The sequence below is a fragment of the Scyliorhinus torazame genome, chromosome 16 (assembly GCF_047496885.1).
Source record: "Scyliorhinus torazame isolate Kashiwa2021f chromosome 16, sScyTor2.1, whole genome shotgun sequence".
Classification (NCBI taxonomy): Eukaryota; Metazoa; Chordata; class Chondrichthyes; order Carcharhiniformes; family Scyliorhinidae; genus Scyliorhinus; species Scyliorhinus torazame.
In genome coordinates, this window is record NC_092722.1 from 157,150,310 (window position 1) to 157,168,329 (window position 18,020).

The window sequence follows — 18,020 nt, forward strand, 5'->3', positions numbered from 1 at the left end:
GCCTGCATAATTACTAAAAAAACACTTTTAAAGAGGGAGAATACTTCAATCGTAATACTTTTGAAGAAGTGCAATTCTTCAAAATGGAATTGCACTTGAACGGTTTAGATATGTTTGGAACGGCTCCCATGTTCAGATGTGTGACTATTTCATCTTATCGCCATATCATCTGAATTAGAATCTAATTTTAGTTCTAATTCTTATCATTTTAGTGGAAATACATTTGATTTGAAGCTGTAGAATCTAACGAAAGTGGGGTGTGGGGCCGGGTCGCACAAAACCGAAAGATCAAAAAGTGACAGAAAGCAGTACTTTGCTTTAGTTTTGATGTAAAACTGAATTGATTATTGAGAGAGGTAAATTTCTACAGGTTGGTGATGAATCAGATCCAACACAATTATTGTATCAGTAAAGTTGTGTGAGCAACAGGGCACCAGGCCCACCTCCTGTAGAGTGTCTTATAGTTAAGAAACGTTTTACAACTTGATCAATTTTAAAATGCAATCAAAGTGCAAAATAATAAGTAGAACCACGTTGTTATCGGTCAGCGCTTGATGGAGTGTAGATTAGGCCAGACAAGGTACTTTTAGGACACTCAATACAAAATAAAAGTACTTTTGTGTATTTGTAGTCGTTGTTTTCTGTTGGTTAAACTTATAAGTGTTTACTCTATAAACGCCTTAAAAGTTTATGCTGACACTGTTGTCATAAAGTCAGTACCGCCAACAACACAAGGCACAATTTTGTTGTTATTTCACACAAGGGGCAACATATTTTTTGGCTTCTTTGTTGTGTTTATTTTAAGCCATGACACATAACAAATTAAAACACAATCAGAGCCACCTAGTTAGTCAGCGTCTTGTCACTTGTGAATCATCTGAGAACATTGTTGACAGCTTCCAGGCGATAAACTAACAGCAATGCTATCTGAAAATCAGAACACGACGCTGCTGGTTTCTTGGATGTCAACCATAAAAAATACGCACGGAATAACCTAGAGTTGTTCATCTGTAAAGGACTATAACCATGACCTTCTGCAAAAATAGGAATGGTTAAAATATATTTTCAGTATACAAGCACCGGCACATATCTGTGCGATCAAGGGCTTACTAAACTCGGTTAGTCAGTACTTGATTCAGCAAGGGCATCCGACTGGTTTGCGGCTACTGTTTAAATATCACACTGCTCTCGGAATAAAAACTTTTATTCGCAGGAGCTCCATTTTAAAATTAAAATAACTGTCACTTAACTGAAAGACAATTGTTCAATTCATAATTAAATATATTTCTATCGTGTGTGTGTATGTGTGTGTACAGCCACTTGCAAAGTGAAGTGCACTGTGACATTGCGAAATAGGTCTACAGGTTGTACTTTTAACTGGAAATAGTTTCAATTCTCTCAGCCAACCCCTCCCAATATTCTGCACTGTAAATTGAGAGGACTTTTGAAAATAAAAAAAAGTGGCGTTGCAGGCCAACCAGCGGCCACTCAGCAGTTTCCTAACTTGTATTGCAGTTAGTTTATTGAACCGCCGTCTGAGATTTGGAAACTAACACCGTGGAGGGAGACATCAGACGTGATGGTATTGCAAAACGTGACTCACCAACCTCGCCACACTGCACAGGAAGTATAATTACAGAATGTAACAGGTTGACTCAGAATGCTTCGGAATAATTGTGGAAAAACTGAGGTGGTGTTTCCTTTGCTATGTAGAATAATGTATTCCTCAGATCCAGATACACGAATGCATTGTGTAAAAAATAAACAATCCAGCTGGTTTCCCGCGAAATGGTTAGGTTCTCAAGCATGGACGCCATGAATGTTGAGGCCTCTCAACCGATGGTGTGTCGGTGTCAGCAAATATCGTGTAGATTTCTTTGGCCACAAATGGTTACTTTATTGGGCAAACAGCTGCTCCCCTGTATCTTGAGCTCGTGTTTGGATGAAACTACGCATTTGGGTAACAAGGAATGCTTACATTTTATTTTAGTTTACAACAAATCTTCAACAAAATTCGGCATTACAATATCAAAAACGCCAATATTTTATTTCATATTTTTCCTCTAAAACATACAGAACACCCATTATTCTCGCAGCAAATAACTGTTACATCTGGAGGAATCATCAGAAATAATAAACACAACAGTATTATTGTCTGGGGGGGGGGAGGGGGGGCGGGGTGGAGTAGAAATCGAGAAACTTTATCTTTTTGCCCTCTGTCAATAAATTTACAATCCAGGCAAATCAAAATACGTTGTCACCACGTAAACAGTACATTTATTAAATAAATAAACAGAACCTTAAATATTTTCTTCTGATTGTCCTTCAGTTAAAGCGCCTCGACATGAGGAATTTGATAGTGTTCAGAATCGCCACGCGCTAATCGTCACACGTTATTCCAGTTGAGACCAATGTAAGTTGGATTTTGACTTACACTGATTCCCTCGAAACTCCAGAACAGTGCTTTAAAACGTCGTTAGTACAATATTGCACATATACGTGAAACCATAATAAAGAACAACATTGTCACCACTCCTTTTAGAACTTACAAAAAAGACATTTACAGCAGGTCCTCTCAAAACTACATGGCTTGACCTTACCAAAACAAAATAAAACATGGTTAAATAGAATGAGAATGAATTGATAAACCAGACTGGCCTTAAAGGGGTACAGGTGAGGCTAGAGGGTGTGAGCAATGTAGACATTTACAGCTGGTCTTCTTGTGGCGTTGCTTCAAAACTACAAGGTCTAATCTTATCCCCAAAAATAAGAGCAATGCATGTTAAATATTAAAATCAGATCAGACTGGCCTCAGGAGGGGCACGGATGTGACTACAGGATGTGAGTAGTAGGCTGGATGTGGGAATGTTAGTAAAGGCTGGGTGACTGGTGCGTTACCCGGGCTCCCAGACTCCGAAGCCGAGTTCTCGTGGTATAAGATAGGCACTCGGACTATCCTCTGAGCCGCGTGGCTCATGTTGGCCGCTTCCAGTTCGGCAGCCAGCTGCCTTTTCCATTTATTGCGGCGGTTCTGGAACCAGATCTTCACCTGGGTCTCAGTGAGGTGGAGCGAGGCGGCGAGTCCCGCTCTCTCCGAGCTGCTCAGGTAACGTTTCATGTCGAAGGTGGACTCGAGCTGAAAAACCTGACTCCTGGAGAAGACCGTGCGAGTTTTCTTCTTCCTGCACGGCTTTCTTTCGGGGCTGTCCGCCCTTTTTTTCCAGTCCTCGCTGTTATTGCCTTCCTTCTTTTGTTCCTCCGCGTCGCTCGATTCCTCCAGCACAATCTCTTCCAGGCTTTTGGAGTCGTCCTTCTCTTTGCGGTCCGGCTCGGCTTTGAGCGGCTCGGGGGAGTCTCTGTCTGGAGACGAGTCCCTGGCACATCCGCTGCTCTTTTCTGCGGCTGAAACGAGAGAGAGAGAGAGAAAGGCTTGTTGTTAGTTACGCTGCAGGCCATTAGAGACAGTGCATTAGAAAGGAGAATGTGCTCCAAAAAAAAAAGATGCCTTACCTTCTGTCCTGGGCAGGTGAACCCCCGATGCCAGTGTGCAGGGGTACCACCAGGCGGGGGACCTCTCCAGATAATGCGCAGGGAGCGCAAACCTCTGCGCCGGAATTTCAAACCTTGGGAAGCCGGGCTCCCTGCAGTGAGGTAAGGAAAATGTGGCGCCTTCAACCACCCCTTTCACCGCCGAAAGCAAAGTCTTGGGCTTCGAAGGCTTTCGATCACAGTTCAGCAGGTTTTTAATGGAGAACGATGACTCTTTGGGCAGTATGGAACTCTCCTGCGCTGCTGTCTCGGGCATGGTGGCCTGAGTCCGCTCAGAAACTGGAGGAGCCGACTCGGACAGCAAAGCAGACCTGCTCTCGATCACAATCCCGGGGAGTTTAGGAAAACGCACCAAACTTTTGCATGTGGGGAGACTGGAAATCCACAGCAATTTGGAAGAGAGTAGGAGGCATTCAGCGTCAACCTGGCGCCAGATGATAATGATGAAATAAAAATGTCATACAAGTTAAATGCAGAAAGTATACGGCGATTGGGCACGCACAATGGCAAATGGGATTACCGAAGGGAAAAAAAAGAATGGCATGTAATGAGTCCACCTCCCTATACTTTGCGCTTCGCTTAAGGCTATAAGAGCTCGCCTGTTATTGGCTTTATATAGTCCAATTAGGCAGCAAATGAGGACGAGACTAATACCACAAAAGAAACTCGTCCTGTAAACCACCACTAGACGAGCAGTAGGCAAATGACTTACTCCTGTCCATTGGCACAAAACGCTGCTTCATTTCCATCTGTAAGGAAAATTTGTTTAAAGTGCCCAGGTTTTTACTCCACTTGTCAATTTGAGCGCCTCAACACCCTGGTTACCCATTGAGGGAGCACATTTTCCAATGAAGAAACAAAAACAACCTTGTTTCTGTAAATTGATTATTTTCCAGCCTTTGTCCTCTGTTTTTAAAAGTCCAGTTTCCAGCTTGGCTGGATGGCACTATGCAGAAAACGCAGCTTCTCTGCGTTTGAAGCAGCCACATTGAAAAAGAGACGTCTACATTGTTCCATGAGCTTTTAAAGTGAGACATAGAATTTGAGAGGTTTTCGTGATGAAGTATTATATGCCAGGGATATATGGCACATTAAAACGCGATTTTATGAAGTGTGGCACTGCAAGAAATAGCAATAATTTTATTATGGAAGCAAGCCCAATTTGTATATGAAGATTTATAAGTAGAACGGATGTGCTATGACCTCAGATTGAAGCAGGATTTCGCATATGTCATTTTAATGTTGTACTGTATTTCTCATCAGTTCATTTAATAGAGACGAACCATTTTCACTGTTTACCTGACGAATTTAACCCTCTCCACCCCCACCCACCACTCACACACACACACAAAAGTCGTGGATAGCTTACACACTTCTACTTTGTAAAAGACAGGCACCGGCGTGCATAGTATTTTCGAATATTATTTTAGGCAAAGCCTATTGTAACACAAGCACTTGCAAAACGGGATAGCATTAATTTAGTACGATGAGAATTGAGGAAGAGGAGATACTGTGTCTGTAAACAAGACCAATTTTATGATCAGCTGTCTCTTAGGTACAGCACTTGGTTTTGGTAAAAGTCAACTGAGGACTGCATTTTGATTATTCTTCCAATTCATACTGCAGCAAATCTCACGACAGACCTTTCAGTCTACGCACCCCGCCATCTCGCTTCGCTGAACGACATAACGGCGTGTTGCAGGGGAATTTGATTGAATTTGTTTTGAAAGCTTTCATTACAGCTTCCATTTAGTTTATCTTTATTTTCATATTCCTAATGTGTTTCCTTTACGTGGCAGCCGAACACGGCGCATTGTTTGTATTAGTCAGATATTTGCATAATGTTCCAGAAATGGAAACAGATAGAAGGCGTCAATTTGTTGTTTGGATCGACAGCACACACTAGACAAACATTGCAACAGTCCAGGTCTTATCTAAAATGCAGATAATTCATAGCAGCGTGGAAGATGCCAACAAAACTGGATGGGTGTGCGTACAAAATTGAAATACCCGTTATCATTCCCTGTGCAGTGTTTGCAACCCATGGCGTTTGTTCTTTACCCAATGTTATATTTCGTTTAATTCAGTTGAGTGACAACATTCACAACTTAGTGCCATTCCACAGGATAGCAGGCTGTAATTTACTGTAAACGGCCGGGCTAACCTACCAGGTACCTGCCTTTTGCTCTTATGTTTGATTACTGGTGTGTACATCTCGACCACACACCATGTATCATCTTTCAGCACATATTACAATTACATTATTGTTTGTTCTAATGGACGCAAATTAAGCAGTACTACCCACCGTGACACCCAGAAAAACATTTACTCAAATCTATGGGGAATATGAGTCATGGGTGCATAACTTTATATAGAAAAATACTTTTTAACGATTACACAGGGCAGTAAAGGTAGCTGTTGCAATGATAATTACAACTACAATGCATTTCCCTACAGACTGCAGATTAATTCATGATTTGCATCTGCAATTAATTTGTCTTTCAAAAGGAGAATCACCTGCACCCACGAGATGGACTGTCGTGTTTATAGTCATTAAAAAGGGGACTGGACTTACTTCTAAAGTTCGAACCTCATTACGCCGACGCTTATAAAGCTCTTTTGTTCTACAGTTATTTGCCTGCCGAACTGAAATATTTGTCAAGGAGACTGAGCGCGATTGTTTGCGAGATTATATGCGAGGGAGAGAGAAAAAAATACACCAAGCTTCAGACAGTTATTCAAAGGCACCTGCTGAATGACTGTTTAAAATGTGTAATGTCCATAGGCAATCGGGTGGGAAAGGGAGACATTCTCCTCAACAATTTCCAACAAATCTAAACTGTGCACCTTTTAAAGGGAGACGCCATGAAGAAAGTGACAAAAGAGTGATCCAAATAATTTGAGATGTGGGGATATGACTACTTTTGAATGAAGTGCGGATATGTAAGGAGTTTGGGTCCCTTTTGATTGATGCCTCTGTAGACTGAGAGCCAGTGAGAACTATTGAAACCTGCGAGATCCTCATTCAAAAGCGGCCAGTGACACCATTACCGGAAACGGTTGGTATCAGATCATGAATCTCAGTTTCTGTGGGCACATGTGTACGGTGTGAGGAGGGATCTATTAGAATCCGCCATTTAACCGAGTTAGTCTTTATTATCCTTTGGGAACTTTTCCATGGTTTATTTATATTCTGATTAAATTAGTTTGCCATGATGGTGGAAAGTAACAACAAGTTATTTTAACATTAATATTTACGCGCTGGTTGGAACTGAAGTGGTCACTTGCTACAATGACGTGAAGAACCAGCGACGATAAAAAAAAAAGACTGTCCTTAGGTGTAAGAAAGATTACAATTTAAGATTATTTTCTTTGAAACAAAACAGCTTTTGCAAACCAACAAGCAAGTCTAATCTAAACCATGAATTTAAGTAAGTCTGGCAACTTTATTGTGTGGGGGTACTAAAGATTATTTTAAAATCTTTATCATGATATACATATCTAAACTCCAGTCTTGGAGTTTGCATGCCATCGTTGTTCGAAATTTCTTTAATACTTTAAACATTTTATTACAGTGCCATCTTACTAGTTACGTTTGACTAGTACGACGGTATTATAATAGCACAGATACGGTATATCATAGTTGTTTTATACTTACAAAGACAATAACTATCACAGAAAACTTCACTTCATCGGTGTGGCACAGATAAACAGAAGTTAGCACAGATGTATTTCTGTGTATCTTCATAGAATTATAGAATCTACTGTGCAGAAGGAGGCCATTCGGCCCATCGAGTCTGCACCGGCCCCTGGAAAGAGCACCCCACCCAGGCCCACGCCTCCACCCTATCCCCATAACACTGTAATCCCACTTTAGTAGATTGATGTTTGAGGCAAAATGCTGCTCTAAAAGTATAGGCAAATGTTTATTTATGATATCTTGAATCACCCCTGCACCTGGATTAGTTTTCATAGTTCACTTTATTCAGTACCTGAGCTATTCTACCACTTTATGCTGTTTAAAGGAATTTGTCGCCTTCTTGATTTGGCAAAGCAGTATTTTCATATAAAGAGTAATGCAAAGTTCCCAAATCCCTCCAAACTCAAAGCTTTGAAAATAGGGGTTTCTAAATGCTGCCAGTGAAACCACAATAGAGTCATGTGAAGATCAGAATTCTACAGTGGCCAATGTACTTACTGCAAAAAAAGTCAAACATAATTTAATGTGAATTCTCTGAGCGCTTGGCAAAACCTTCAGTTTGGTTACGGTATAAAATCACGAGCTAAACAAACCGAATTGACTGGAAATTCATTTTTAAATGTTATACAAATGCACTCACACAAGTTCCACCAATGTGCTTAAAAGCATCATTAACAGACTTTCGGTTCCTTCTTTGAACGCGGCGATTAGCCGTTAGGAACAAACTGTTACACATCTAAATTGGACAATGTTTTTTTTAAAGCAGCCGCCTTCTTATTAATTACATGACTTTCACTAAAGGAATGCATTGTTCTCTCAGGTGTTGCTTGAAGATCACGTTCGTCCCTCCACCGTGTTGCAAACTGACTTTTCTTTCTTTGCTAATTATTTCCCTCCAGGTTATGGAAAGACAGATCAGAGAGGTACAGCTTTCGAGGTCTTAAAACAACCCCTGAGGAGAAGACATCAGAAACCGCGAACATGTCCATCAGGGCAGTCAATCTCGCTGACAGCAGATACTTATCATCAGGGAGCTCCTTTGTAATATGAAGTCTTGAAACAAGAGATAAAAGAGCTGCTTGATACTTTAGGTGTTGTCCCTGAATGTTGAAGACTCATATCGTTTTAGAGAATGATTCTTTTCCCCTCTTTTTTTCCCCAGTTTCTTTTTAAAGAGATGACAATCATGTCACTAGACAGAAACAGATGTAAGCCAAGGGCAATTAACCTTTTGTCTGCTGCAGTGAAAGTTTGAAACCACACCCCGGAATCCTATTTGTTTGTGGTGTCCTGTGAGCAGGGAGCTATCTGGAAGAAGCTCTATTCCTCTTGTATAATCGTGCTATTGTGATTCTGGATAACTTACTTAGGAAGAATCGGGGTTGGGGGGTGGGTACGTCATAAGTTCTCAGAATGATATAAAAGAGAAACCCTAAACCTCTCTCAACAGGTCGGTGAAGCCATTCATAAAGGTTGTGTTCAGGATCAAGTTGTTCTATCACTTCCAGCGAAGAAACACTGCAGATGGGAGTGACATGAATGATTCATAATTAGCGTTGTGTGGCGAACGCTTCCTGTACAGCACCCCCTGTCGATATGCATTTCTTTATCACAATTTCTTCCAGTAATTTATAGGTCAACGTCATACATTCTTATATTCTAAATGAAAGAGCAAAACCTAGTGTAAATTAATTTGTTGTTGTTGGGAACATAAAGCAGAATAACATGTTCAGTATGAATTGAGAGGGAACTTGCCGAATCATACAACACATCGTATCTGAGCACACAAAAAATAGTTTGCACCATTCTGCGGTGTCTGTTTTTATGAGATTGGACTATCTTGGATTTGTCACTTTCTCGGGATCATGATTGCATTGGACTTGTTCCTTTTTATAAATCTTTTTCTTTATGTTACCTTTGGCTTAGTTCCAAGACTCCATAACGAGTCTGCAATCATTCTGTATTCAGGCCTGATTTAAACCCAGAACATGATTCTAATACATTCTTGACGCCATGTGTGCGAGTTGAGGATGGCAATTAAAAACGCTTGGGAAAGATCACGACGGAAATTGGAAATCCGCTTTCAACTCAATATTATAAATGAACGAAAATGAGGCCAGTGTAATTAAACTTGTAGATCATTATAACGCCCAGAATTAAAAAGAGCGGAGGCGGGGGGCGGGGGCCGGGGGGGGGGGGGGGGGGAGGAATCAGCATCTATTCTTATAATTCCTCAGATGAACTCTTCCCTACTTCTAGATTGTTTACAGCAGGTATCAGAAAATTATTTAGAGAGAAAAAAATAAGTACTTCAGATTTTAACCCCAGGACCTAATAGTTTATTTTCAACATAATTAGGTGTTAGTGTAAACTAGAACAGACGTAGAAACGAAGCTGAAACAAACTCAAAATAGCGAATGAATAAATTACAGGCTGCGTTCGAAATATTTATTTTCAAATACATGAGACACGATCTGGTTTGATTGGAGGGGGGGGGGGGGGGACGACGACGACGACAAGAGAAATCAAAACCTACTTTATTCAGACCGTTTTTGGAAAGTCGCGGCCCTCTCTTTCTAAGCCAACATATCTGTAAAGCTGATGAATGACACCGAATTGTTTGTTTACACATGCCTGGTATTAAGAACCTCCCGGAGAGGGAAACAAAACTCCGTTTACTTGTGTCCTTTCTGACTGCTTTATGAAGCAATTGGAAATCAAACTACAGATGTTAGAAATTAGGGATGAATACATTGCGGGTCTGAAATAAAAACAGGGGCTGTTAGAAATACAGAGCGAGGCAGTGTGGAATGTGGACAACATTTACAGCAGTTTCTGATCCTCTTCCAGCAGATGTCATGCAGTTAACCGCTGAACGTGTCAGCAGTGGAGTTTACATTACATTCACGTGTGATTTACTGTCTTGTGCATTTTATTTTTAATATAGAAGTTATTATGATTTTGGCTGCAGGTGCGAATATTGTCAAATGGTATTTGTCTTTGCAGACTAGCCTGATACCAGGAGCTCAATGATCTCTTTCCAAACGCGCCTTTATTTCCCGATGACTGTGATCGTGACTGTTTAGCGCTTGGGCAAATTGATCCGGAACCATCCCTTTAACATTTTAAAGGCGAGGTGATTGTTCGATTATTACACCCTTCGTTCTGGCGTGAGTGTTCCGTTAACGCAGCTGCAACGGTGTGTCCTGGATTCCCTACTCATTTTAAACAGTCAGGAAGAACAGCACAATGTGGCCGGCCTGGTAGATAACGAGCCTTGGGGACAAGGCAGAATCGGTATGGCACATACTGTCAATAATAAGGTCCCATAATTTCCACACTTAAATATGAATGATTCCAAGATATAATATTCATCATCATAATGCTGAGCAGACTAGAAATGCTGTCGATAGCAATGTCATATAATTCCTTTATCCACAAAAAAGGCAATATCCGACCAAAACAATGTTCAGATGGTGTGAATTATTCAATATTATTGCATTATCATTGCTCAGTCATGATGAATGCCCCAAATGAAAGCTTTGAATCATTATCCGCTGGGCGAATGTGTTAATGGAGAAAATGCTAACCTCAATATCTTTCTAAATAATTTATCCAAATCCAAACGTATCTGAGATGGTATCTGACATTTGACGGTAGATGGACTCGTTGTTCATTGTTACAGGATAGAAACTAAACAATCCTGACTTTGTCACAGTGATAGCACTCAAATGTAGGCTCTCTGAAATGATATTAATGTGGGATTTGCTCTGGCAGCCCAATAGTTTGCCACCCCCCCCCCCCCCCCGCCCCGCCCCCTGCAATCCCCAAACACTGCCTAGCCTGTCACAATGATTGCCACATTTTTGCACCAACACATTTTTGGCCCAGTGTGGTGGAATCAGCCCAACATAGTCCCACTATTCTGTATGGAGGCGGTAATCACTTTTCACCCCCCTTCGGTTACACTTGCACACGACAGCTTGGCTCGTTTTACTCCCATTGTTGGTGAAATGCATGTTTAATCAGAATTGGAAAGGTATGTTCCAAAAAGGCAAGGAAGGAAGGAGTTTCTCCTCAAACACAGATTAGAGCACACTGGACCTGGCATATGCATCTATCTCTCGGTCTGTCCAATCTCCTGATCAAAAGTAAAGAAACTGGGCAGCACGGTGGCGCAGTGGGTTAGCACTGCGACCTCACGGCGCCGTGGTCCCAGGTTCTGGGTCACTGTCCGTGTGGAGTTTGCACATTCTCCCCGTGTTTGCGTGGGTCTCACCCCCACAACCCAAAAATGTGCAGGGTAGGTGGATTGGCCACGCTAAATTGTCCCTTAATTGGAAAAAAATAATTGGGTACTCCAATTTATTTTTAAAAGTAAAGGAAACAGATACCCAGACATTTACCAAACACTTAATATAGGTCATTAATAGCTTGCTCGCGAGCTTTCTGTTAATGAGAAATCAAACCAGAGCCTACTCTGGCCTCAATTCTGTAAATCGAAAGGTTCGTCCTGATACCAGGGGCACTTATTGATGAATCTTTAAAAGGATTTAGTATTTAAAAGATGACACTTTGAAAACAGTGAATTTCGGATTTTATTAAAACCCGAGGCGTATAGACCGGGCCATTATCCTAACGCGATAGCGTAAATCCAGCTGTCCTAGGTGTAGTATAAAGTAAGCGTTTGAGTCTGAAATCATTATTGTGAGGGGGTGAAATGAAAAACCGTCCGTTCCAACGCAGAAGGTTAATAGAATTTCACTAATCGTTTAAATGCTGATTTCAATTCACTATCACAAAGGGGAAAAGCTAGTTACATCCGATGAGACAGGGCAACACATTTTCAAAGTTGCTTAAGTCCAATTTGTGCCATTTCATATTAGGTTCGGTAGGGAAATTAGTACAACCCAGTTGCATATGATTTATTGTAGAAAGCGCGTCATTTAAAAAAGTATAAAATATTTAGCTTAAGTTAAATGGAACATTTACTCAGTTTAATTATAGAACCCCGGCCTGTCTTCCGATATCCACATTCGAATGATCAGCACAGGCAGAGAGTTATTCATTGCGGATATTTGCCTGTTTAATATTGATCTGTGCACACATGCAATTGTAAATATTGGTTCGTTTTCCGACATTAAGTGTTTAGGTACAGATCGCCTGTAACCGGCTTCGTGCAATACTCATTGCTGAGATATTTACTCTTGAATACGGCACCAGTTGTGTTTAGCAGCGCAATGAGGCTGTCAAGCATTTCGCTTGCAGCCTCTGTCTGACCTTATCGCCTTCTCGGGAAACTTCACCCCAAGCTAAAAACCTATCCAGAGTTATCAGAAATGGTAAGCATGCTTCTTATACCCGGATGGAAACTGGGACAACACCATTCTAACTGTTATGGGGACTGATACACTTGCAGTATACTCTGCCATGTCAGTTGCAAGAGACAGGAAGGATACAACACTAAGACAATAGATTAAAATGTTTCCCTCAATTTGGTTTGCCTGCATTTTAATCAATGCTTTTCACCACTATAAACGTCCACGGTCAACTGTACATTTTATCAATGTCTGTGAGTATGAATTCCACAAATCATCAAATTGGCTAACAAGGAGGGACAGCGTGTGTTGCTGCATTCACGGTGAAACTACCAGAAAAGCCCTGGTGTCCCTCAGGAAAACATAGAAACGGTGCACTGGCACCGGTTGATGGCGCTACAATTCTCTGCTTCAGCTTGCATCTGATTTGCATCATTTTATCCTCCCCGCACGGAACCCCCCCCCCCCCCCCCCCCACACACACACATAAACTGCTTGGGGAGCTTCATTCATAGGACTGCCATTCGCACTGGGTGAGTGGGATCTGGTCCCAAACTCCAAATTCCTCTTAAACTGTACACACACTGATTTCCATTTGAACTGGGACTTAACATGTTCTGAAGTGTCACCGTTATTGGCTCCTCAATCAAGTTGCCGCCCGGGACTGTTATTGTCTGTTAGCTTATTTCTGTCTTTGCTGCTGCTTCGTTTTGCTGAATGTTGGTGGCGGGGAATTGGCTGACCGATGGTTCAAAGTCATAAAAATGTGAGGGTGATAAGTGAATACGCACAGTGGAAGCTGAGGCCCTGGTGGGTTCATGATTATCCATTGACACTAAATCAATTCGTTCACGGCTGCCCACTCAATAACTCCTTTCAGAGGTTTGCCAAGTCAATCCATCAGCGATCATTGTTTAACCAAATAATGGCGGGGGTGGGGAGGGGAGAGAAAGGGGGGGGGGGGGGGGAGGGGACTGAAAAAAAGGATACCGATGTAGGGTTCGGACAGTCTTTAAAAAAAAGTAGTTTTCAGTTTTTCAGTTCCTACTTCCCGATGGAAGTGATACTTGTGCCATGTATTTGTGCCATGCTCCTGGTACAAATAGCCAGTGGCCATTCTTTCACGCAGCAGTCCGGAAAGTGAATTGAAACAGTAAACATTGGAAATACTCAGCAGGTCAGGCAGCATCTGTGGAGGGAGAAAGGAGACTCAACGTTTCTGTGTCAGAATTGGGAAAACTTAGATATGTAACAGGTTTGAGGAAAGTGAAGGGGGGGGGGGGGGGGACCAAAGGGAAGGGCTGTGGTAGGATGGAAGACAGGAAAGATTACGAGACAAAAGGGTTCATAGTGCAAAGTTCAAGTCTGGAACGTGAAGGCCTATTTTAAGAGTGGAGGCATCCCAGTGGAAATAGGCCATTCAAGCATAGAGCAAAGACAAAACATCTCTCTGTGATGTATGTATAAGGGCATCCAAAGAAGTGGCAAAAAAAGGACATCTTATATTCTTATATTCTTATCAGGGCAGCACGGTAGCACAAGTGGAGAGCACTGTGGCTTCACAGCGCCAGTGTCCCAGGTTCGATTCCCCGCTGGGTCACTGTCTATGTGGAGTCTGCACGTTCTCCCCATGTCTGCGTGGGTTTCCTCCGGGTGCTCCGGTTTCCTCCCACAGTCAAAAGACGTGCAGGTTATGTTGATTGGCCATGATAAATTGCCCTTAGTGACCAAAAAGTTTAGGAGGGGCTATTGGGTTACGGGGATAGGGTGAGGGCTTAAGTAGGTTGGTGCAGACTCGATGGGCCGAATGGCCTGCTTCTGGATTGTATGTTCTATGTTTTAGGTCGATTGGCCACGCTAAATTGCCCCTTAATTGGAAATAATGAATTGGGTACTCTAAATGTATTTTTAAAATCTTATATTCTTATCAATAGTGCAAAAATGTTTGAAACCTTTGTAAGAAATGTCACTACCTGTTATCTTTTGGTTTATTTTATTGTCAGTACAAATTTCCTGTAAATTTACATTTTTTTGATTTTAGAAAGGGTACCAGTGAGGGGAGAGTGACTGCACTCAAATTCATGGCTGCATTTGACTGAGCGTGATATCGAGGAAGCTCTAGCAAAACTAGAGCCCTTGCTGGTTGGAGTCATACTGAGCACAACTAGGTATGGTTGTGGTTATTGGAGGTCAGTCACCCCAGTTCCAGACCAACACTACAAGAGTTCCTCAAGGTGATGTCCTAGGGCCAACCATTTTCAGTTTCTTCATCAGTGACCTTCATTCCATCATAAAGTTTGAAGTGGGGATGTTTGCTGGTGATTGTACAATGTTCAGCACCATTCGCAACTCCTCAGATACTAAAGCAGTCCATATCCAAATTCAGCAAAACCCTGGGCAATATCCAGGCTTGGGGTGACAAGAAACATTCGTGCCACACAAGTGCCGAGCAATGACCATCTCCAACAGGAGAGAATCTAACCATCGCCCCTTGACATTCAACTGCATCATTGTACCCCCACTATCAACATCCTCAGCATTACCATTGGCCAGAAATTGAACTGGATTAGCTGTATAAATACTATGGCTACAACATCAGGTCAGAGGCTAGGACTCCTGCGGCAAGTAACTCACCTTCTGACTTTCCAAAGCCTGTTCACAATCTACAAGGCATAGGTCAGGAGTGTGATGGAATGCTCTCCTCTTGGCTGGATGAGTGCAGCTCCGACAACACTCAAGAAACTTGACACTATCCAAGACAAAGCAATCTTATTATGATCCTGGACCAGACCCTAACAGTGGCTAGGATACTGGACAAAAACCGCAATATTTGATTTTAATTTTATAAGACTGTGAGGAAAGGATACCTCGCTCCAGGAGTGATTTCATGAAGAAATAGGGATATGGCATATTAAAACAAACTTTAATACTAACACAGTATTACAATATCTTTATCATTGCCCCAGAAAATAGCTTACAATTACCCCTTAAACAGTAATAATGAATACAGTGATTACAGTAACTCTTAACAGCTATCTTTATTCCCACTCCAACAACAAAAACAAACATCTCAGCTCTCAATCCACTGTTAAACACAGTTAGCACTCAAGAATACCTGCTTTGCGGAGATGGCTTTGAGAAAGAGAGATCTTTTGACACTGCTTTTAAAGAAAAGATCTGAATCCTGTCAGAACCATGCAGAAACTCTGGCTGTATTTCTTTAGAAGCTGCTTCAGCCGGTTTCAACTCAACTTCTAAACACACTCTTCCGAACTGCTTGGAAATAAACTGCTAATCCATCTACAGGTATATATTTTAACTGAATTGAAATGATTGACTTCTGCTCACATCTTCAATCAACACACAACTAACACTGCTTTCCTGCAAAACGCCTGATACCTTAGCTCCTCCCAGTAATTGCATCTTGTTACCAAGCTGAAATGTAATTAACTGCACTCTGAATCCCCTTAATCCAAACAACATTCCGTTAGCCCAAGGTTTTTACGATGCCTTAATTGCATTCCTGGCGACTAAAATCTTTCAACTCAGGATTCTTTATAAACACTACTAACCCAGGCTTTCAACCCTCACTACACCAAATACCTATAATACAATATACCTGAAATTCATACATTCATCACAGTCTGCTTGATTTACATCTCATCCATAAACATTCACTCCCTCTACCATTAACATACAGTAGAAGCAGTGAGAACCATCTGCAAGTTGCACTGCAGGAACTCACTACATTCCTTAGATAGCATCTTCCAAACTGATGACCACCACCATGCAGAAGGACAAGTGGTTAGCACTGCTGCTAAACAGCGCCAGGGACCTTGGTTTGATTCCTGCCTTGAGTGACTGTCTGTGTGGAGTTTGTCCATTCTCCCCATGTCTGCGTTAGTTTTCTCTGGGTGCTCCAGTTTCCTCCCACAATCCAAAGATGTGCAGGTTAGGTGGGTCAACCTTGCTAAATTTTCCTTTTGTGTCCAAAAGATGTGCAGGTTAGGTGGATTGGCCATCATCAAAACACAGGGTTATGGGAATAGGCTGGGGAGTGGTATATGTTCTTTCGGTGGGTTGGTGCAGACTCGATGGGCCAAAGGCCTCCTTCAGCACTATAAGGATTCAATGGATCCTAGCAGATACATGGGAACACCACCACATGGAAGCTCCCCTCTAAGCCACGCACCATTCTGACTTGGGAATATATCATCATTCCTTCACTGTCACTGGGTCAAAATCCTGAAATTCTCTCCCTAACAGCACATGGACTGGAGCAGTTCAAGAAGGCAGATCACCATCACCTTCTCAAGAGCTATTAGGAATGGGGAATAAATGAATGAATAAAAAAATATTTTTTTCTACAGCAAAGGTATATGTTTAATGGTCTTTGTTCTAAATGAATAGACTTTTATTGAGACAGGAATTACTTAAAAAATATACCAAGATATACTCTGTAGATGCACTAGCCTGAATTAATATTTAATTTTGAAATGAAATTCATTGCTGTGTTTTAAAGGAGACATTATTGTAATTGGGTAAGGATAGTAGAATACTCTTCTAATGAACTGTATTTTTTTTTAAACCAAACTTTCATTATAACAATTGCCTAAGGCCTATTGAAACAGAGTCTGAGTTATATATGTTAGAGTAGAACACATCTGTGGAGTAATTTAAAGAAATGTAAAACTATTCCTTTTAAAATGCTGGCAATTAGAATGTATTTGGAAAAGTGAATGAGAAAAAGGGAATTAGACAATAACGTCAGTGGAAGAAATGACTGGCCTGGCATTAATTCTTAACATGGGAGTGCAGCCTCAGAACTGATTCCAGAAAAGTAGCCAGGGAAGGAGCTTTGGAACGTGCTAGGAAAAATTTAACACTAAACTGAAAATATTCTGTAAACTGTACAATATGCAGATAGTAGCATATTTATGTTCATATTTTGAACTTCTGATGATTTTTTTTGGGTGCTTCTTTTGATTGAACAGCATCCAAGTCAAGCCAATGAGGAAGAAGTTATTTTACAGATGTCGGAGTGATATTTCAGATACATAAAGTAAAGCTTATCCTAAACAATACAATGGCTATGTTTCAATTTTGAGGAGCTAATTATATATGGCTGGAAACGTACTTGCATTCTGGTCTTCTGCCTGATAATTGATTGTATTAAGTGCAAGTATATTTTATATTATATATTTCTAAGTGGTAACTTCAGTAGTGCTGAATTGGACCTAATATTAATAACAACTAATTGGATACTACAGCATTTTAAATACTCCTACTACCTCTTACTGATGAGATTACCATATAATGATTAATTATGCTGGCGTAGCTAAGGATTCTGAAGACTCAAATGGCATTTAATGCATTGAGGATGTTTTGCTAGGTTAAAGGTGCTATATAAATGCAAATTGATGGAAGACTATTTGCACCTTCCATTCAAAACA

General features: G+C 41.2%; 1 protein-coding gene and 1 long non-coding RNA gene across 2 annotated transcripts; one reads left to right on the plus strand and one right to left on the minus strand.

The window, feature by feature from the left end:
* Positions 1-2,020: 2,020 nt before the first annotated feature.
* Positions 2,021-4,153, minus strand: LOC140393160 (homeobox protein HMX3-like). Its single transcript, XM_072479276.1, has 2 exons — positions 3,511-4,153; positions 2,021-3,402 (listed from the first exon to the last, which is right to left on the minus strand). The coding sequence occupies exons 1-2, from the start codon at positions 3,803-3,805 to the stop codon at positions 2,801-2,803; spliced, it is 897 nt and encodes a 298-aa protein (XP_072335377.1). The 5' UTR covers positions 3,806-4,153; the 3' UTR covers positions 2,021-2,800.
* LOC140393161 (uncharacterized) lies at positions 3,458-8,334 on the plus strand. Its single transcript, XR_011935510.1, has 2 exons — positions 3,458-3,651; positions 8,149-8,334. It is a non-coding gene; the product is annotated as an uncharacterized lncRNA (long non-coding RNA).
* Positions 8,335-18,020: the final 9,686 nt, after the last annotated feature.

Excerpts from the sequence above, each read along its gene's own strand:
- LOC140393160 (XM_072479276.1), bottom strand. The coding sequence starts at position 3,805 with ATGCCCGAGACAGCAGCGCAGGAGAGTTCCATACTGCCCAAAGAGTCA. Across the intron at positions 3,403-3,510 it reads TCACCTGCCCAGGACAGAAG|CCGCAGAAAAGAGCAGCGGA; the intron begins GTAAGGCATCTT and ends CTCTCGTTTCAG.